The sequence below is a fragment of the Chrysochloris asiatica genome, unplaced genomic scaffold (genome assembly GCF_000296735.1).
Source record: "Chrysochloris asiatica unplaced genomic scaffold, ChrAsi1.0 scaffold00049, whole genome shotgun sequence".
NCBI classification, from domain to species: domain Eukaryota; kingdom Metazoa; phylum Chordata; class Mammalia; order Afrosoricida; family Chrysochloridae; genus Chrysochloris; species Chrysochloris asiatica.
The window spans coordinates 8,111,911-8,134,521 of NW_006408567.1; the positions used below are offsets into that span (position 1 = coordinate 8,111,911).

Here is a 22,611-nt window from a genome sequence, read left to right on the forward strand (position 1 = left end):
TTCCCTTTTTACTCTTCTTATTGCTTAACTCAGAGTAACTTTCACAGGTGTTGTCTGCCTCCCTGGTATATGGCAGTTGGTATTGGTTCTTGCCTGGATTTTCTTGTTTTATGGAGTGTGATTGTTGCTTGACTATATGACAGCAGTTGCTGTCTCTTCTTGGGTAATATAGGGAGAGAAAGAGTCCCCCAAATGTAGAAGGGGGAGCATAAAACAGCAACAGCAAAAAAAAAAACCCCTAAACAAACCACGAACAACAAAAAACTAGACTGGATATTGTAATCTATAATCGCAGAAAAGGGAGAGGAGGGAGAGAAGAAGAAAAAAAAAATCTGTCACCTAATATGAGTATGACTTTAATGTCCTCTTTCAGCTTCTTGCCTTCAAAGCTGCCTGAGAGATTTGAAGATGCCACTGTTGGCTGTTATGCTGTACCTCAGGATTTAATTTAAATTTCAGCCTGTTTTCTTTTTAAACTCTCTTTCCCTCTCCATACCCATTGTTCTGGCTTTTCTGTATTTTTTTTTTAAAAGTTCAGTGCCGGCTTTGGGCTGAGAGTATCTGTGTGTATGTGTGGCAGAAGAACCCACCAGTGGTGTGGGTGGGGGCGGGGTCCACTTGCTCAGGCACCCCCACTAGTCACCAGAATGGAAGTGCACAAACAGTGGGGGGCCAATGAACAGATACCAAACAAAAGAAAATCAGAACAAAGCAAAACTGCAAAGTGTATTGTCCACCTTTGCTCCAAGGTTCCTGCAGCTTTTTCCCGTGGTGTATCTGTTCCCCTGCTTGGTCTTGACATTTGGTCTCTCCCAAGTTGTCTGCTCTGTGGTATTGCTGATGGAGAACCTCACTGCACCTCCACCCTAGCCAACATCAAGCCCTGCCTCTCTCTCAGTGCTTACTTCTACAAGTAAAAAACAAATCAAAATTAAAAACTCCAAACCAAGCCCTTTGGCCATTGAGCTGATTCCCTTGGGGAGCCCTGATAGCACAGTGGGTTATGAGTTGACTTCTAACTTCAAGATGAAGAATTTAATCTACCAGCCACTCTGCAGGAGAAAGATAAGGCTTTCTGTTTCTGTAAAGATTTACAACCTCAGAGACCCTACATGGGGTTGCTATGAGTTGGAACAAGGAGTCCTGGTAGCATAGTGGATTATGAGTTGGGCTGCTAACAGCAAGGTCAGCAGTTCAAATCTATTAGTCTCTCTGTGGAAGAAAGATGTGGCTTTCTGCTTCCATAAAGATTTACAGCCTCAGTAATCATAGGTCGCTATGAGTCGGAACTGACTTGGTGGCACACAATCACCAATCATCATGAGTTGGAACTGACTTGATGGCATAGAACCACTACCACCACCACCAGTCTTTTTGGGGAGCCCCAGAGGCACTCTGCTTTTGAGTGCATGGCTGCTATCTGACATGTCAGTGACTTGCATACACCAGCAGCTCCATGTGAAAGTCTGCTTCTGTGAAGAATTGCAGTCTTGCAAACCCCATGAGGCAATTCTACTTTGTTCTCATAGAACCACTGCAGTGGCGACAGGTTGTTTTTTGTTTTGATTTTTGGTAATTTTATGGTAGCAGTCTGCCATATCTTTCTCCCTCAAAATCATTGGTAGGTTCTTGCTGGTACAGTCCAACTGGAAAGCTTTGAGTTAACAACCAAACACTTAACCACAGTGCCATTAAACCTCTTTACTATTTAAAGATACCATTATACTATGTTTCCTTGAGAATTATAATATTCTCCATGACCACAAATATTCTTTGCTATCGCAGTACAACTGTAAAGTACTGTTTTTTGGAGTTATTTTACTTTGATGAGAGTCCATGGGTAGTATCAACAGTTAACACATTTGGCTGCTAACCAAAAGGTTTGAGTCCATCCCAAGGTGCCTTGGAAGAAAGGCCAAGTGGCCTACTTTCATAAAAAAGTCAAAACCAAAACCCAAAAACCAACCATTAGAAACTGTATGAAGCACAGGGCTCCTTGGACTCACATGTGGTCACCTTGAGTAAGTTGACTCAACTTCAACTAGTTTTTTGGTGTATTGTTTGACAATTAGATTTCCCCCCAGTAATTTGCTATTATTTGCTGTATCTATATAGCTATATTATCTCTTTGAAGTTCTAGTGTGGTGCTGCAGGATAAGCATTGGACTGTAAACCACAAGATGGGCAGTTTACATCACCAGCTATTCCTAGGAAACCCTATATAGGGTCACTATGAACCAGAACTGACTCAACGGCACTTAATGACAACATGTTATATCTTAAAGATGGATGTACTCTGTTAGTCAGTCAGCAAAGATTTTTTTTTTTTTTTACTGTATTATCCTTTTTACTGTATTATCAAAAAGCTATTATTTGCTATCCCGTATTTAAAGTAAAGCTATAATGGATGTATTTGAATGCACATCTTTGCACACATTTCAAGCAATTCTTTTGAGGGTGTATTTCTAGAAATAAAATTGCTAGGTCAAAAGATGTGCACATTCTCAAGATGTTTAGTATTCACACAATAGGATTTCCTCATTTCTATAAAACAAAAATGAAATATTCAACACAATCTCTATTGCTTGTCTTAAATTATATTTATTTTGTTTTCTTTAAAACAATAAAACATACCCATATATGGCTTTATTATAAACATTTACATTTGCGGTTTTTGATTTTTTGTCATTGATATTTCAATAGAATTGGACGTGCTTCTGAAAAAGAAATATCAGGAGGCTTTCTAAAAATATCACATCTTTGCAAAAATGTTCAGATTTGAAAATGAAATGTGTCCCTAGTAATTGAATCCCACTGCAAACCAATTCATTTCACTTCTAAGGAGCAAAGAAAATTGCACAGTGAGAGGCGTGACTTGCAACGTTGCTTTAACAAAAAACCCAAGCCTTAGATGTACACAAAAAGAAAATCCAAGTTTTTCATTTCAAGGTGGTGATATGGCGCTTCATCTCTTAGAACCCAATTGTATTATGTGATAATACTAATAGATACCATCCTGTCTCTTACATTTTTGCCCAACTTTAATTATATTGCTGATAGGCGTTGTCCTGAAGCATTATCTAATTTACACAGTCTTACTAAAGTTGCAGAGTAAAGAAACAAGTTAGTATTAAAGTCGCATTTGCAATTTATGATCATTGTGTAATCAAGCTCTCTCTAAATTCCTGTTTTCAGTTCTGTTTAAACAGTGCTCATTGTATTTTTATGCCCAGTTTGTTTCATATTTAGTCTCTCCAGTATGATTTCTAACTACTTCAACAATATCAAGAATATGGCCAGGAAAACATCTACATATCTGATATGGATTGAATTGTGCCCCAACCTCCCCACTCCCCAAATGTATGTTGAAACCCTAAATCCTGTACCTGTATACATGACGCTGTTTAGGAATCGAGTTTTATTTTGTTATATTAATGAAGTAATTCTAGTGTAGGAAACTCCTGGTGTGGTTCTGTAGGATCAGCACTAGACTGGGAACCACAAGGTCAGCAGTTCAAACCCACTTCACTGCTCCTCGGAAAGCCTACACAGGGTCGCTGTGGGTTGGAACTGACTCGATGACACTTACCAACAACAACAAATGTAGGGTGAGTCTTAAACCTAATCCCTTATGAGTGATGTTTTATATCAATCATTGCCAGCTGTCACCAGGAACTAGGAGAAAGATTCAGGAAAGGAATCAATATGGCTGAGTCCCTGAGTTAGACTTTTTTTAAAAATAGCTTTTTATTGTGAATTGATAGCAGGTTTACAGAGCAGATCATCAGTTTTACATTCATCAAATTATACACTTCATGCAATCTCAATGATTGTAACCCCCTCAATCACTCATCCCTCTTCCTCCCTGTGTCTCCTGTTTCTGCCTTCTTTCCCCATCCTTCTGAGCCTTGTCCTGAGGGAAATGCTGCCCTTTTAATCTTGAATGGTTGACCATTCTAGGGTGTGGGAATCTCACTAGTGTTGTTCTCCCTATATACCTTTCTATTGCTTACCTGAAAATTGATCCTGAGGATGAGATCAGTTTCAGACATGACAAGGGACCGAAAATCATCGTCTGTGGGCTTCACCAATCTCGAGATGACCAGTAATCCTGGTCTTTTTTATGATTTTGAGTTTTGTCCCACATTTTGTCCCACTCTTTCCATAGCCCTTCTAATGTGATTCCTTTCAGAGCATTTGGTTGTGGTAGCTGGGCACCATCTAGTTCTTCTGATCTCAGAATCATGGACACTGACATTCCCATGGCCCATTATTTACTTAGACTTTAACTTCTAGAGCTCTGAGAAAATAGATTTTTGTTTTTTAAAGCCACCCACTTTGCTTATTGTAGCACTAGATAACTAAGACACTGTATCTACTTTTGTTTTCGTTAGAGCAATAGTATGTTGTTGTTGTTGTTAAGTGCCATCGAGTCGGCTCCGATCCATAGCGACCCTGTACAGGGTTTCCGAGGGTGTAAATCTTTACGGGAGTAGAAAGTCTCATCTTTCTCTCACGGAGCAGCTGGTAGTTTCGAACTGCTGACCTTAAGGTTCGCAGCCCGATTCGTAACCCCTACGCTACCAGAGCAATGGTATGGGTGGAGTAAAGTACTAAAGGTGCTGTGTTCTTGGATTCAAAAATCAAATGACGTGTAGTAATTTTTCTTGGCAGTAATATAACAGTGGAAGACTACTATCTGGCAGCAGTGCTCACTTTCAGTAACATTGTCACTGTTACTGTTCCAAATATCTAACAAGCAGTCATGAGCTCTTTGCTCAGTAGGAGTTTCCTACTGTGTCTTTCCAAATTCTTGCTCTTTTAATGTGTCTTCTTCTCTGTCTGTTCAGTGAACTTCAGAGCAATGAGGAATTCTTTGAAACAGTTCCAGTCACAGCTTTACCCTGCATAGAAGATATGGCTGTGGGTTCAAAGTTTGCTTTTTTATTTTCCCTACCAGTGCATTAGGAATGTTGGTACTTTATGCTGGTTGCTTCTGTGGCCTTTGAGGAGCAGATACAAATTTGCACATGGAGGTGTATACAATGAATAAACCCAAAACAAACCCACTGCTATTGAGGAGATTCCAACTCCTAACAACCCTTCTAAGGCTGTAAATCTTTATGGGAGCAGAAAGCCTCATATTTTTCCAGAGAAGCAGAAGGTAAGTTCAAACTACCGACCTTACAGTTAGCAGTATTTGCTTACCCTACAGAAAAAGATAAAGTAAGTAATGATTTAAGACCCTTTTAACTTCAAAATAAGATTTAAACATTTTCAGATGTGAAATTAAAAGTTGAGATTAAAGATCATTTAGTAGATTCAGGCAACAGTTCCCCCCACCCCCCCGCCCCAATTAGGCCAGTGAATAAGTAGAAGAATCGATGCTTTTGAGTTATTGGAGGAGACAATTGAAAGTGCCATGGGCTGCCAAAAGAACCAACAGATCTGTGTTGGAAGAAGTGCAGCCAGAGTGCTCCTTGGAGGTCAAGATGGCCAAACTTCGTCCCTCATACTTCAGACATATTGTCAGAAGGGACCAGTCTTTGGAGAAGGATACCATGTTTGGAAAGTGGAGGGTCAGAGAAAAAGAGGAAGACCCTCAGCGCAATGGATTGGTAAAGTGGCAGCATCAATGGGCTCAAGCGTGGCAACAATTGTGCAGTTGGCCCAGGATTGGGGCAATGTTTCATTCTGCTGTGCATTGGGTCGCTGTGAGTCAGTACTGACTCAATGGCACCTAACAACAACAATAGGCCAAGCAAATTTATGTTATATCAAGATCTATATATCACTTTATATCTTCTAGAACTTTGTAACTTGAATCATTCAAGGATTACACACCTGTAAGGTAGCTTGTTTCTGGGTATTCTAGGCTCTGGAGGACAATTAGAAGTATCTTGGCTACTGTCCTTAATTTTTATGAGACACAAAATTCCTTTAGGAAATAAATTGACCCTGTGGCAGTCAATTTTATGTGTCAACTCAGCTAGGCTATGGTCCCCAGGTACCTGACCAAACACTAGTTTAAGTGTTATTATGGAATAGTTATGTGTACTAAAATCAGTTCATTTTTGGGAGAGCAAATTACCTCCCTCAATGTAACATGATGTGATGTGATGTGATGTGATGTGATGTGATGTGATGTGATGTGATGTGATGTGATGTGATGTAATGTAATGCCTGCAATGTAAATATAATGTAATGGCCTTAAATCTAATGTAATGTGAAGGCCCCTGGGTGGTGCTAATCTAAAGGTTAGAAGTTCAAACCCACCCCAAGGTACCAAAAAAGAAAGGCTTGCTATCTACTCCCATAAAGATTACAGTTGTGGAAACCTCCATGAAATGCAGGTCTACTTGGACACACATGGAGTTGTCATGAGTATGAATTGACACACATGGAGTTGTCATGAGTATGAATTGACTTAACAATGAATTTGTTTTATTGGTTTAATGTAATCTAAGGTAATGAATGTTGTGGTGCTATAGGAAAAGGATTTGATTGCGATGCTGGTTTGAATAGTAAGGTTTGGGGTTCAAATTCACCAGTCCCTCCTTGGAAAGCCTATATTGTTGTTGTTAAGTGCCGCCGAGTCGGTTCCAACCCATCGCGACCCTGTACAGGGTTTCCAAGGCTGTAAATCTTTACGGGAGCAGAAAGCCTCATCTTTTTCCCGTGGAGCGGCTGGTAGTTTCGAACTGCTGACCTTAAGGTTCGTAGCCTGATTCGTAACCACTATGCTACACAGGGTGGCTATTAGTTGGAACCAACTCTGTGGCATTTAACAACAAGGTAATGTAATCGCTTGCCATAATGTGATCAGTTAAGATCAAACCAGCATAGTGGGTTCTAAACCTAATCGCTTTTGAGTTATTAAAAGACCAGAATAGACACAGAGACGTGTGATATGTGAAGACCCTATGCAGGTAAACTCAGACCCCAGAAACTGGGAGAGAAGCTTGCAGAAGGAATCACCATACCGCAGACCCTGATTTGGACTTTTAGATCCCAAAACTATGAGAAAACAAATTTCTGTTTTTTTAAAGATACCTACTATGGTGATTCTGTTATAGTAGCTCTAAGAAACTAAGACAATCCTTGCTCATGATGGGTGATCCTCATTACTCATGGTGCCATGAGACATTGCATCTCAGTATCAGGGGTCTGAAACCCAGCCTGTCTCTCTTCTTCCACCTGTGAACAATTACAACTGTTTCCATAGTCCCTGGATAAAGACTCAGGTCCACATCTCAGTTCTCTGATCTTGTACAGAGTTCACAGAAATTCTGTAAAACATTTCTGGGGTACCCAAAATCTAAAGTAGAATGCCAGAGAGTCCAGAGGCTCCTAGTTATATAAGTAAGTTGAAAAAATGAAATATTGTACTATCTCAATTCACAAATAACACGCTTTCCCATGTTTAATTTTTCCCCCTGAGGATTAAATGACAGAAATGTCCAGTGATTCCTCTGGGAATACTTACATGAAATGTGTTTCTATCTCAGAGTCTGGGTTTTCGTCCTTGGCAACTTCGGCATTTTCTTGAAGATGGAATGCCCAATCTTGGTCAGTCTCCAAAGTTTTATTGTATGCTGCATTTTAATGTGTACTCTATCATCCAAACATTATAATTTTGACTTTAATTAAGTGTTGTTGTAAGTGCTGTCAAGTCAGTTCCTACCCATACTGACCCTGTGTAGGGTTGCCAAGGAGCAGCTGGGAGTGATTGAACCACCAAGTTTGCAGTTAGCAGTCCAGTGCTTATCCTATAGCACCACACCAGGGCTCCATTAAATTATTGTTGTTGTGTGCTGTCAAGTTGGTTCTGACCCATAGCAACCCTGTATAGGTTTTCCAATGAGCAGCTGGTGAGTTTGAACCAACCAACCTTGCAGTTCAAATCTTGACTTTACAGTCCAGTGCACTAACCCACGGCACCACATCAGGAAATTCAACCTCATTAAAATCTTTTATTACTAATTTTGGTATGAGTATGGACTCACTTAGCTGGTGTGCATTTAAACTGCACTTATACCCTTCATGATTCTCTTTTAAGATTGATTTGTATTTTGAGTCTTTTGCCTTTGAGCTCAAAAGAGAATTTGTCTTCCATATTTATTTCTCATGTCCATCTTGAAATTGGGTGGACTCATGTAGTGGATTGAATAGTGTTTCCTTCAAATTCATGTCTACCCAAAACATTCTAGGAGAGAACTCCCAGATGAGTTTGGGAGTTTTCTCCTAGAATGTGACATTATTTAGAAATAGGGTCTTTGGAGATACAGTTGAGGTTATACATGTCTGAGGTTGTATGCTAATTCCAGTTACTGGTGTCCTTATAGAAAAGAACCTAAAATACTTACTGATGAAATTCAAAGATTACAGCCTTCAGTATGGTTGCATCTTAATGTAACTGGAGCAATAAATAACATAATAAATGGAGAAAAGCCTGAAGTTGTCAAAGACTTCAATTTGTTTGGATCCACAATCAATGCTCATGGAAGCAGCCGTCAAGCCATCAAATAACATAATGCATTAGGCAAATCTGCTGCTAAAGATCTCATTAGAGTGCTCAAGAGCAAAGATGTCAATTTGAGGACTAAGATGCGCCTGACCCAAGCCAGAGTAATTTCAATTACCTCATACGCATATGAAAGTTAGATAACGAAAAAGCAAGGTCGTAGAAGAATGGATGCATTTGAACTATTATGTTGGGGAAGAATATTGTAAGTCCCATGGACTGCCATAAGAGTGGATAAATCTCTGTTGGAAGAAGTACATTCAGAATGCTCCTTAGAAGCCAGGATGACCAGACTTTATCTCACATATTTTGGACATATAATCAGCAGGAACCAGTCCTTGGAGAAGGACATTCATGCTTGGTAAAGTGAAGGGTTTGCGAAAAAGAGGAAGGCCCTTAACAAGATGGGTTGACACGATGGCAGCAACAATGGGCTCAAACACAACAGTGATTGTGAGGCTGGTGCAGGACAGGACCAGGTAGTGTTTTGTTATGTTGTGCATAGGGTCACTAGTAGCAACACCAACAAGCCTTATGAACTGTGAGAGAAAAAATGTGTTTTAAATGACCAGTTTGTGGTAATTGGTTGCAGTGGTTGTGGGATGTTTATGTTAACTGCTGTGGAGTTGACTCCCAGCCCAGGACAGCCCCATCAATCCTATGCATGAAGGGATGAAGTGTTGCCCAGTCCTGCACCTTGTGGATTAGATATTTGTGATCCACGGCATTGGTTTTGGGTTTTTTTCTTCTTTTTAGCTTTTTATTGTGAATGGAGTGAAGGTTCACAGAACAGATCATCACTTTTACATTCATCAAATCAGATACTTGGCTTCATTACAGTGATTGCAATCCCCTCCAAGTACCATCAGTTAACAGCTTTTATCTCTATTTACTTTAAATTTTACATTCCTCCCTGTGTCTCCTGCTAATGACTGATTTTGGGAAATAGATTTCCAAGTCTTCCTTCCTAGTTTGCTAGCTCGGAAAGTTCAGCTGAAACCCGTTTGGCATCATAGCAACACGTAAGCCTCCACTGACAGATGGTTAGTGTCTGGTCATGAGATGCATTGTTCAGGAATCAAGCCTGGTCTGCTGCATGGGAAACAAGAATTCTACTACTGAGCCACGAAGTGAACACAAGTCACTTATCTTCATTATTGTAGTCTTGTCTCCCTGTTAAGGGCTAGCAACTCCCCTTCACTTGGAGCAGAGGCAGAGACCTCATCTCACAAGATGATAAATGTTCCCTTCAGGATCTGCCCCCTCCTCCCTTCTTGGCCACCAGGCAAGTAACTAGGTTAAATCACAACATTTCACAGCTGGAGAAGGGCTGGGCTGGCTTAGAGGAAGTGGCCTGTATACTGAAGGAGCCACAGCACATCACCACTGGGTGCTGGCAGAAGCCATGACAGAATGCCTGGGACTGGACTCGCAAGTCTAGGAGAGTGGGACATGAATCTGGATGCTGTTTTTGTTAAGTGCCATCTAATTGGTTCTGATTCACACTGTATAGGGTTTCTGAGGAACGGCTGGTGAGTTTGAACCGACCTTGTGATTTGCAGTCCAGTGCTGAACGTACAATGCCACACCAGGATTCCTAAAGTTAGATAGGGAGAACGTATCCAGGTGGGAGTCCTCTTCTAGAATACTGGATATTTTCTAAGCCCTGTATGATATTGTTAAAATCCCTGGGTGGTACAAACAATTATATGCTTAGCTACTAATTAGAAGGTCAGTGGTTCAAGTCCATCCAGAGGCTTCTCTGAAGAGAGACCTGGTGATTTGCTTCTGAGAGGACACGGTCATGAAAGCCCTTATGTGCAGTTCTACTCTGAAACACATGGGGTCACCATGAATAGAAGTCAGCCTGATGGTAACTGTTTTTGTAATGGTATATAGGATGTTGCTGTTAGGTTCCAACTCATAGTGACCCTATGCACAACAGAACAAAGCAACGCCCCATCTTGTGCCATCCTCTGAGTCATTGTGTTTGAGCCCATTGTTGCTGCCACTGTGCCAATCCATTGATATAACATATATATCTACTAGCCTATATCTATGGCATCATGGTGGTGCCAGCAGTTAAGTCCTCAACTACTAACTGGATGGTTGTTGGTACAAGCTCATCCAGTATCTCTACAGGAGGAAGATCTGATGATCTGCTCCCATAAAGACTGCAGCGTAGAAAACCCTGAGACGGTTCAACACTGTCACATGGAGTTTCTACGAGTCAGAATCGACACACTAGCACCTAACAACAACAAACCTTACAGCTACCTATATCCTAACATGCTGACAAGAACCTCTGGAGACAGTGTGTTAACACTATAAGATGCCCTTGATAAAATCATGGCCATACCCAGAGAAGCAGAAATTCCATAACAGTCATGAAGATAGTGGGAAAAAACCTTAGAAAACTCAACAGCTAGCATGCATAAACTGCGTAGGGTTGGAGACCCCCCCTCTCAGATTCTGTCTTGCTCAAAGGTCCTTTCGTTGTTGTTATGTGCCATGGAGTTGGTTCCAACTCATAGCGACTCTGTCCAGGGTTTTCTAGGAGTGGCTGATGGTTTTGAACTTCCGACCTTGAGATTAGCAGTCCAGTGTTTATCCTACAGCACCACACTAGGACTCCAAAGGTACTGCTGTTGCTGTTTTTGTTGTTTAGGGTGGTCGAGTTGGTTCAACTCATAGAGACCCTGTATATGGTTTCCGAGGAGTGGCTGGTGGATTTGAACTGCTGATCCTGCAGTTCAAACTGACCTTGTGGTCCAGTGCTTATCCTACAGTGCCACAGCATGACTCCTGAGGACCTCCCATTTTCCTGAGCAGGAAGAAGTGTGCTGGTGGGAGGGATACCAGTATCACTGAGCAGCTCAGTGTGGCTCTCCCTGGCTGGCAGTGCCATCACAGAACGCACCTCACTGATAACAGTGCTAAGATGGGAGCCTGAAACAACAGAGGCCAGGTGGCAGTGCTCAGTCATTAGAAGACAGATGGGCAGAATAATTCTAATGAGCGTTGTTTTCAATTGGTAGGGCTGCCATAACAAAATACCACAAAGTGGGTAGCTTTAAAGGACAGAAGTTAATTTTCTCATAGTTCCAAATTCAGGCTATTGGTAGGATTATGGTCTCTCTGTCTGCTCTAGAGGAAGATTCTTCCTTGTCTCTCAGTTTCTGGTAGCCCCAGGCATTTCATGGTGTTTCTTTGCTTGTAGACAGATCATCTGCTGTCTTCCTTCGGTGTGTTTCCTGCCTCCAAATCTGTTCTCCTCTTTTATAAGACATCAGTCTTATAGGTTTAGGACCCACAATACTCCAGAATGACCTCATTAACTTAAATTGGGAACATCTTTAAACTAAGACCCAGTTTCCCCAAACAGGGTCACAATCAGAGGTATAGGGATTAGGACTTCAGTACTCATGTATCTTTGGGAGAGAAACAATTCAGGTCATAACAAGCACCAGCAGTGGAGTGGCAACCAGAGGGGGTTCACCTGCAGAGAGCTATGGAGATGTTTAAAGTTGTGATGTCCCAGCACCAAAAGAGATGGGAAGACAATAAGGATATTATTTAATTTATGCAGCCAGTGGAAATCAAGAATGGATGATCAGGAGGCTGAGGGCAGCTGTCCCAATAAACATATTATAATCCTGTGCCCTGTTTCTTGAGCCAGTTTTCCAAACTGGGACCCTCTGACTGAAGGAACTGTTGGGATTTCAGCAGAAAGGATCTTGTTGCACCATGGTAAGAATATATGTAATGATCCACCCAATCCTTTCCCTAAGGGATCTATGGCTACTTAAGTAACCAGAAACAAGAAGAGAGAAGGTATAGCCAGCCTCTGAGATGGGCTCCAGTGATTCTCACCTACTGGACTTCAAGCACAAGCCCCTCCATAATGATAGGTCTGACCTGTATAACCAAGATGGTATTGTGGAGATGATGAAGTGTGACTTCCAATGCTGAGCCTTACAGCCGTTATGCCTCTCTTGGGGAAAGCCAACTGCCATGTCATGAGGACATTGGATCCTTATGACAAAGAACCAAGGCCTCCTGCCCAGTCATCACAAATTTCCCAGCCATGCTTCTTGGATCTCCTAGCTTCAATAGAAAATTCTGTTAACTGTTGTCCCAGCAAACTTTTTTCTTTCTTTAAATGTGCCAGCCAGTTTGTGTTTATGGATGTAAGATGCTCAGGCCTTGACTGCATACTTCCTCAGTGGTTACAGCCTCTCCTTCCGCTGCTGTTTCTTGGTCTTCAGGTTCTCCTCGGGCTTGTCGAGTCTGTGGTGCATAGCATGCGTTTTCTTGGGCTGCAGATCCCGTGGTTTGTACTTCTTGCCCTTGCAGAACTTCCTGAGGTTCTCTTTCTGAGTCTGGTTGATGACACTTAGAACCCGGGCAATGGTTTTGCAGACAACTCAGATTTTAGAAAGCTTGGACGCCACACCACTAGTCACTTTGGCGATGTGCAGCTGGGACAACTCCACCTTCAGGTCTTCCAGCTGTTTCAGTAGATCCTCCTTCTTGCTGCAAAGGTCCATCCAGTGTCTTGATCTTGGCCATGGCTGAGCGAAAAAACTGCAGCACGGTCTGATCTGAGGCTGAGGGAAAGAGCCCCAGCTAACTTTTTAACTACAGCATCATGAGAGACTATCCCATCCAATAAGTGGCTATACTCCTCTACCTGCATGGAGAGATTAAACCCGAGTTAGGGTGATGGGAGATTAGAAAAAAAGGAAGACACAAGACACAAAGTGAAAATAGTAAAATTGAGATCAGGTGGGACACAGCACTCTGATGGAGATATTGTGGCTCCAACCTATGTTCAGCATGTTTATTATATACACAAATCAAAGGAGAGAGCTGGGGGCAGGGAAAAGATTGCAAAAAACTTTTGGTGTATAGATGCAAGCAGTAAGTGGGACTTTATAAGAAGAATGTAGTTACTAGGGAAACAGAGATGGGGCAGTGAGATGTTTTTGCAGACTTGAACTGAAGGTCATGGCTGTGTACAAGAAAAGACTTTGCAAATTCCTTGTACCCTGAGGCAGGCTTTGCAATTTCCTCAGGGGGCAGCCTGACCTGGGAGCAGCTCGATTTTCTGGATCACAACTGTTTAGTTGTAATCCTTCTGTTAAACTGCCCCCAAGCCTGAGACCTTCAGTTCAAATCGCTCCCAACAAGAGATGCTGAGCCAGAACCACCCTTGATATCACCCCCAAATTCCTGACTCAGAGAAATTCTGTGGGCTAATAAATGTATACTGTTGTACTTGTACATAGACCAAGATGCAGTCATTCAAACAGAACAAGGAGACACTGAATGGTTTAAAATTAGAGAAGGTGTGTTCCAGGGTTGTATTATTTCACCATACTTATTCAATCTGTACACTGAGCAAATAATTTGAAAAATTGAATTATATGAAGAAAAATGTGGACCAGGATTGGAGGAAGACTCATCAACAACCTGTTATGCAGATGATACAAAAAGTGTGAAAGTGAAGAGCACTTAAAATACTTACTGATGAAGTTCAAAGACCACAGCCTTCAGTATGGATTGCATCTCAATGTATAGAAAACAAAAATCCTCACCACTGGACCAATTGATAACACTGTGATAAATGGAGAAATGATCGAAGTTGTCAAAGACTTCATTTTGCTTGACTCCACTATCAATACTCATGGAAGCAACAGTCAAGCAACAGTCTATTGCCTCAGGTATATTTGCTGCCCAAGACCTCTTTAAAGTGTTCAGGAGCAAAGATGTCAGTTTGAGGACTAAACCTCATATACATGTAAATATTGGTGGTGGTGGTTGTGTGCCGTAAAGTTGGTACTAACTCATAGCAACCCTGTACAGGGTTTCCGAGGCTGTAAATCTTTACAGGAGTATAATATTAGACAATAAATAAAGAAGATTGTAGAAGAATTGATGCATTTAAGTTATGGTGCTGCAGAAGAATATAAAAAGTACCATGGACTGCTAGAAGAACAAATCTGTGCTGGAATAAGTACAGCCAAAATGCTCCTTAGAAGACATGATGGTCAAACTTCATCTCTCATACTTTGGACATATTATCAGGAGGGATCAGTCATGAGAGAAGGATGTCATTCTTGGTAAACTGGAGGATCAGTGAAAAAGAGGAAGACCCCCAATGAGATAGAGTGATACAGTGGCAGCAGTAAGGGCCTCAAATTTGGCAACAATTGTGAGGATGGCTCAGGACTGGCCAGTGTTTCGTTTTGATGTGCGTAAGGTCACTGTGAGTTGGAACCAACTCGACAGCACCTAACAACAATAAATGTGAAAATAATTTGTTACACAGTAATAGATAACGAATACAGGAGGATACCCACGTGCTGTTTAGTCTGAGTTGATGCACAGAGACCTAAAGCATTATCATGAACACTTGTAAGAGCGGAGGCATATAAGATAAGGTTAAAAAAAAAAAGGCGGGGGCAGATATTGACCATGTTTAAGCTCACAGTGGGGTTACTGGAGTATAGATGATGTGGTGGTTATTCCCTTAGTTTCCAAATGTACAATTAGAATGGATATATTTGGTATCTGCCACAAACCTTGCATGGGTTTGTGACCATTGCGGTATGAGTTATTATAGTGCAGAAGACCAAGTAGAAAACCCCCAAACTCACAGACAATTGTGCAACCAAAGAAGAGTGCCAGAGATTAGTGCCCCCTTGAGGATTTACCAGATACAGGCATAATGGTCTCCAACATTTCTCCACTTAATTCAACAGACATTGTTGTTAAGTGCCATCAAGTCAGTTCTGACTCATTGTGACCCTGTATAGGGTTTCAAGGAGTAGCTGGTGAGTTTGAACCACTGACCTTGCAGTTCAAATTGACCTAGAGTCCAGTGCATATCCTACAGTGCCACACCAGGAGTCCAGTCTAGTCCCTGCAAAAAGCACTGGATCCTGGAGGATGACAGTGACTCTCTGCAAAGTGTAAAGTCATCCCGATGTAGCCCCCAATAGCAGCATTGTTTAGAAAACGAAAACAGATTGTTGTTGTTGTTAAGTGTCAGAGTCAGTTCCAACTCATATTGACCCTACATAGGGTTTCCAAGAGTGGCTGATGGTTTGAACCATTTACCTTTGGTTAGCAGTCCAGTGCTTATCTAACAGTACCACAGCAAGCTTACGTACAGGATATGTGGTCATTCATCTGGTGAATATGTTGGTTTCCATCACTATCAGAAAGGAGGAAAAAGAGAGAATTGGCATTCGTTTAGAACAGTCTTCTTTCAGGGCCATATTAACTCTTTTGCTCTTTGTTATATGTAGTCTCAAGAGGACTGGACCAGCTGGTTGTCCCACACAACATCATCCCGGTCCACTATATCCATGCCCCATGCCAATCAAACTGGATGAGCAAGCAGCAGCAAGTGTTCTGAAGGCCCTGTTAAGACACAAGGGATCCAGATGGTGGGAGACAAACCTAAAGATGATTCAGAAACCTATCACATCAGTTTCAGGAATTTATTTAGTGATCTAAATATTCTGGGACATTCCCGCCACAGAAAAGGACAAATGATTGCATTCCGCACCTCTCACCAGGAAGCACAACGCTAGTAGGGTCTGTGATTTTTGTTGTTATTATTGTTAAGTGCCATAGAATTGGTTCCAACTCATAGCAACCATGGTTTCCATGGAGCGGCTGGTGGGTTTGAAGCACTGACCTTTTGGTTAGCAGTCCAGTGCTTACTCTACAGCATCACACCAGAAAAGTGCTGCCAGGCATGGAGTTTATTGTTGTTTGTTACTAGGTGCCATCGAGTTGGTACTGACTCATAGTGACCCTATGTACAACAGAACAAAACACTGCCCAATCCTGGGCCAACCTCACAGTTGTTGCCACACTGGAGCCCATTGATGCTGCCACTTTACCAATCCATCTCACTGGGAGTCTTCCTCTTTTTCTCTGACCCTCCACTTTACCAAACATGATATCCTTCTCCAGCGACTGTTCCCTTCTGACAATATGTCTGAAGTATGAGAGACGAAGTTTGGCCATCCTGGCCTCCAAGGAGCACTCTGGCTGCACTTCTTCCAACACAGATCTGTTGGTTCTTTTGGCAGGTCATGGCACTTTCTATTTTCTCCTCCAACACCATAATTCAAAAGCATCATTTCTTTTATGGTCTTCCTTATTCACTGTCCAGCTTTCACATGCATATGAGGTTATTGAAATACCATGGCTTGGGTCAGGCACACCTTAGTCCTCAAGGTGACATCTTTGCTCTTCAATACTTTAGAAAGGTCATAAAGGCAGCATATTCTATGCCTGACTGTACTCTTCTGACTCCTACAGAGTGAGTTACACCAAAGCCTGCCAATTATATGTAAAGCCCACAGGAAGGACTTGAGTAGACCTAGGCTGCAGTGCAAGCCGCCTTGGGCACTATGACCCAGCAGACTAGAGAGATCAGTGGTGGGAAAAGACCACCACCATGTGCCATTTACAGTAAGTGCCAGTGGAACAATCATAAAGCAGATGCCTAGTGTTCTACTGTGGAGAATTCATACTTTTCAAAACGAGTTCCTGGTATGCGGCTGTACTTTGTGGTAGATGGAACATCTGGGCATGGGGTACCACGTGGCCATAACTCTAGTACTACCCATTTGATTCTATAAAACACTTCAGATTATAAGGTTGGGTGAGCTCAGTGGCAATGCACTGCAATGTAGAAGTGGTACATTCGGGATCAAACATGAGCAGAGATAGAAGGCATGGGAAAGCTACACCAAAGGCCTAATTTAATGGAGCTATAGGGTAAGCAGGGTAAGGAGCTCTGGTAGCGTAGTGGTTACGAATAGGGCTGCGAACCTCAAGGTCAGCAGTTCGAAACTACCAGCCGCTCTGCGGAGAAAGACGAGGCTTTCTGCTCCTGTAAAGATTTACAGCCTCGGAAACCCTGTTCAGGGTTGCTATGGGTCGGAACCGACTCGATGGCACTTAACAACAACAACAAGGTAAACACTGGACTGCTAACCAAAAAGTCAGTGGTTCAAATCTACCAGCAGCTCCTTGGAAACCCCTGTACAGGATCAATATGAGTCTGAACCTACTCAACAGCACTTAACTACAACTTTAGGTTGAACAGAGTCAACCAGCAGGGGGCGCTTGCCTCCTTTTGTCTGGCTAAATCCATCTGGCTGTACAGAGTTAGCTTCTGCAGCCAGCCTGTTTAAGTGCCCTGTTCTGCAATTGGCGCCTGTGATTGTCAATTATGATTGGCAACTGGCCACAATTATGGAGTGCCCTTTCCCTCACTGCATCAACTGGCCACATTTTAGATGTGCCCATTGTGTGTGCTCCCTTTGTGGAGCTGACTAAGCTGAAAGAAATGGACAGGCATTAATAGCCAGCCAGGGGCCGTAAATCTCAAGCTTTAATGTTAATAACCACCTTCCCCTTCCTGCCATAATACAAATGTGGAGCTTCCCATACAGCGTAATCTTTATGGTATGAATATGGATTTCCCTCCACACCCCCGTTGCCAAGGAGGGAATTCCAACTCATGGTGACCCCATGTGTGACAGAGTAGAATTGTTCCATAAGGTTTTCTTGGCTGTAATATTTACACAAGTAGGTCACCAGGCTTTTCTTCTGTGGCACTACTGGGTGGGTTCTAACTACTAACCTTGAAGTTAGTAGTGGGATGCACCATCCAGCCACCTCCATTTGTACTGAGTATTTCCTCTGGGCCAGCCTCTCCACACACAGAACCTACTGCCATTAAATTGATTCCAACTCATACCAATCCTGTAGAGGGTTTCTGAAGCTATAAATCTTTGTCTTTCTCTCTCTTGGACTGGCTGGTGGGTTTGAATCACCGACCTTGTGGTTAGTAGTCCAGTGCTTATTCTACAGTGTGACCAGGACTCTTTCAAAACTCCAGCCCTCATAGAGTCTGAATTCTAGTTAGGGAGGCAGCCAAGAGATAAACTAAATAAATAAAATATATAATGTGTCAGGTGATAGTAAGTCATATGAAGAAATACAAAGCATGACAGGGGATATAGGAATTGGGGAAATGGTGTAGCCTGGGCAAGTTTATGTTTTAAATGAAGAGGTCAGAGGAAGAGTCAACAAAGAAGGAAACATTGGCTCAAAGACTTGAATGGTGATGAAGCCAGCTCTTAGATATTTGGGAGAAAGCTATTTCAGGGAAAAGAAAGTATAAAGAGCATTTGGCAGGAGTAGGTTTGGCAAGTGTGAGGCGCAGGATGGAGGCCAGTGTGTCTGGAGGGGAGTCAAGAGGAGAGGAGGGCAGAGGAGAAATGGGGTGAGGAGATGGATATGAGCCAGAAATAGGGTCCAGTTCCTGTAGGATCTTATAGGCCACAGGATGACGTTGTTGATGTAATATAAACCACTTTCAAATGAGAAATATATACAATGACAAGAGGTTCAGAGAAGTATTGGGGATGACATGGTCCTCGTATGGTGCTGTGGTACAGGCACTAGACTGCTAACCTCAAGGTTGGTGGTTCAAGCCCAGCAGTCACTCCTAGGAAACTCTATACAGGGTTGCTATGATTCAGAACTGGCTTGATGGAAATTAACAACAACACTTCTATAGAGGCTTTAGTCTTTGATCTTCATCATGTATTATAAATTCTCTTCAAGCAAACAAGGTTGCATCACCTACAGCCTTCAGTATGGGTTGTACCTCAATGTAAAGAAAACAAAAGTCCTCACCACTGGACCAGTAAATAACATCATGATAAATGGAGAAAAGACTGAAGTTGTCGAAGACTTCATTTTGCTTGGATCCACAATCAACACTCCTGGAAGCAGGAGTCAAGAAATCAAATGATGTATTGCATCAGACAAACCTTCTGCAAAATACCTCTTTTTTGTTAAAGAACAAACATGAGTTTTAGGACTAAGGTGTGCCTGACCCAAGCCAATTTTCAATTCCTCCACATGCATGTGAAAGTTGGACAATGAATAAGGCAGACCACAGATGAGTCAATGCATTTGAACTATGATGTTGGAGAAAAATATTAAAAGTACCATGGACTGCCAGAAGAATAAACAAATCTATGTTGGAAGAAGTATAGCCAGAGTGTTCCTTAGAAGGCGGGATGGCCAGACTTCATCTTTCAAGTCACTTCAGACGTGTTAACAGGAGGGACCAGTCCCTTGAGAAGGACATCATGCTTAGTAAAATGGAGGGTCAACGGAAAAAAGAGGAAGACCCTCAAGGAGATGGATTGACACAGTGGCAATGGCAATGGGCTCAAACATAACAACAATTATGATGATTGGCAGGACCGGAGAATGTTTTGTTCTGTTGCTCATAGGGTTGTTATGAATCATAACTGTCTCAATGGCACCTAACAACAACAGCAACAACACCTATAGAATGGAGTCCTGAGTGAGAGGACCTAGGTACTGGGACACATGCATATCATATTTAATCCACATAATTTCTTAATAGAGTCCTGGTATGCCACTGTGGGATAAAGCACTGGACCGAAAGGTTGGTTTGAACCACAAGGCTGGAAGTTCAAATTCACCAGCCACAACTTGGAAATCCTATTCAGGGTCGCTACATGTGGGAACCAACTTGACGGCACTTAACAACAACAACAACAAAAATTTCTTATTATCACTGTTTTATAGATAAAAAAAACCCCTGAGGCACAGAGAGGTGATGATGGATCCCAAATAATTTTTAGGGAGATACTCCATTATGGGGTTCCATTGTGGTGAAATGGTTGCTGGTAATGGAAAGGTTGGTGATTCTGGTCTGTTCAGAGGCACCTTGGAAGAAAGTCTTTGTACTCTACTTCCAGAAAACCAGCTGCCCAGAACCCTACGGAGCCCAGTTCTACTCTGACACACATGACCTCCCTATGAGTTGGAATCTACTCGATGGCAACTGGCACCAGTACTCCCTTGCAGTCTGCTCATCATCAGCACAATCTAGGCTGCATCCTGGTCACCATGACTGAGACATCCTTCCTTCTTCAGACTTTTTGCATTGTGCACATATACCAGATAGATATTATGTAAAGAATAATGGTGGATGTGAATTCTGGAGACATGGGTTCAAGTTCCGTCTCTGTTATTTTTAATGATTAAGCAGTCAGCTACTCACTTGAAAGGCTATTGGTTTGAATCCACCCACAGTTGCTTTGGAAGAAAGGTTTGGGAGAGCCAGAGCTTGATGGTGGTGGTGGTAGTTATATGCTGTGGAGTTGGTTCCAACTCATAGGGTTTCTGAGGCTGTGAATCTTTACGGGAGCAGAAAGCCTCACCTTTCTCCCGCAGAACAGCTGTTAGCTTCGAACTGCTGATCTTGAGGTTAGCAGCCTGACTTGTAACCACTACACTCCCAGAGCTCCTTGAGACAGAACTTGATGAGACTGCCTTATTTTTTCAGATTTTTGTAAGCTTTCCACCTTTGAAAGGGTACAGTGTTACCACTTTTCTGTCACTGTTTTTGGACATGTTTCTGCTTTATACAGATTCTGGTTTTCACAAGTTTTACTGTGCCTCTGAAAGATCACAGCAATTGAATTTTCTCTGGAGGGCAGTTTTACCCTGACACCCATGGGGCACCGTGAATCCACTTGACAACATCTTCTTTGGTTTTTGTTAGGAGGAGACTTGACAAAGCATCTTTTAGCTAAAGTTTATTCCTGCCTGCTCATCTCTATTGTTGTTGTCAAATGCTGTTAAGATGGTTCTGACTCATAGCAACCACACATAGAGTTTTTGAGGAGCAGCTGGTGCTTTGAATCTCTGACCTTGTGGTTAGTAGTCCAGTGCTTGTCCTACAGCACCACACCAGGGCTCATCTCTGCTATCTGTCCTTTAAGTCAGGAGCTCCTTGTCCAGTTACCAGTCAGATTCTGCCAGCCTCATCCCCTCTAGCCAGCTCTCATTTCCTGGCTGTGCCAGTCTGATTACTTCTAATTGTCTTTGACTGCTTCCAGCTGGGCCTTCTTGCTGGTGTTCTGTGGAGCACATAGACAGTCTCCCAGCCATATGGAGAGAGGAGAAGGGGTAGAACAAGGCAAGAAAGGAAGCAGCTGGGACGACAGTCAAATGAGAAAGCTGGCTTTCTAGCCCACTGTGATAGGGAATGCTTTTTACGGGGTTAACTCATCCAAGTTAGACAAGGGCCCATCTCTTGACAAGACAAATTATTACATTTGCTGACCTCAAAGACAGCCAACCGTGTAACTTAGAACGCCCTTAGAATGTGGTTAGACATGTCCTCCCTTAAGATAGATAGGGTATTACTGTTAGGCACAAGTCCTGCTGTAACATTAAAGGATAAGCACTTGACTGCCAACCACAAGGTCGGTGGTTCAAGCCCACCAGTCTCTCCTAGGAAATCCTATATAGGGTCGCTATAAGTCAGAACTAATTTGATGGCACTTAACAACAACAAGAGTATCACTAAACAATTACTTTCATTCATTTACCCAACAAATGTTTCTTGAATAATTACAGACACTGTGCTGGGCACTGTAGAATAAAGAAAGATAAAATTAGACACGGTCCTTGCTATCAGTGAGTCTAAAAGAGAAGAAGACATTCATCATAGATAATACAGGATACATGAAGAATGTGAAGTGTGAGTATGAATTAAGAGAGAATGGAGGAGGATCAGTTTCTTGAGAAGGGATTGATAGGAAATGAAGCATCTCTACTAGATGGATATGGGCCAGTGACAGAGATAAGGGGAGGTTGGATATTGCGGGGTCAAAAGTGCAAAGGTGGGAAAGCCCAATCCTAGATTAAAACAAAAAACAAAAAAATAGCTAAAAGTTGGTGTCCAGAGAGGAGGATAAGCCTACAAAATTAATTTAGGCAATTAGTAGAGACTCTTCAATGATATCCCATGTGAGTGAAGTTTTACTAAAGGTAATACAGAAACGGCTACAATCATACATTGACAGAGGTCTTCTAGAGGTTCAAGCCGGATTCAGAAGAGGCCGTGGAATGAGGGATATCTTTGCTGATGTCCGATGGATCTTGGCTGAAAGCAGAGAATACCAGAAAGATGTTTACCTGTGCTTTATTGACTA

At 42.2% G+C, this 22,611-nt stretch overlaps 1 protein-coding gene across 1 annotated transcript in view; it reads left to right on the forward strand.

Moving 5' to 3' along the window:
- Positions 1-4,050: 4,050 nt before the first annotated feature.
- Positions 4,051-22,611, forward strand: part of LOC102831598 (hormonally up-regulated neu tumor-associated kinase-like) — a 197,372-nt gene continuing 178,811 nt past the window's right edge. The window contains exon 1 of the mRNA XM_006862597.1: positions 4,051-4,105. Coding sequence (XP_006862659.1) covers positions 4,051-4,105 — 55 coding nt within the window. The remainder of the gene's footprint in view (positions 4,106-22,611) is intronic.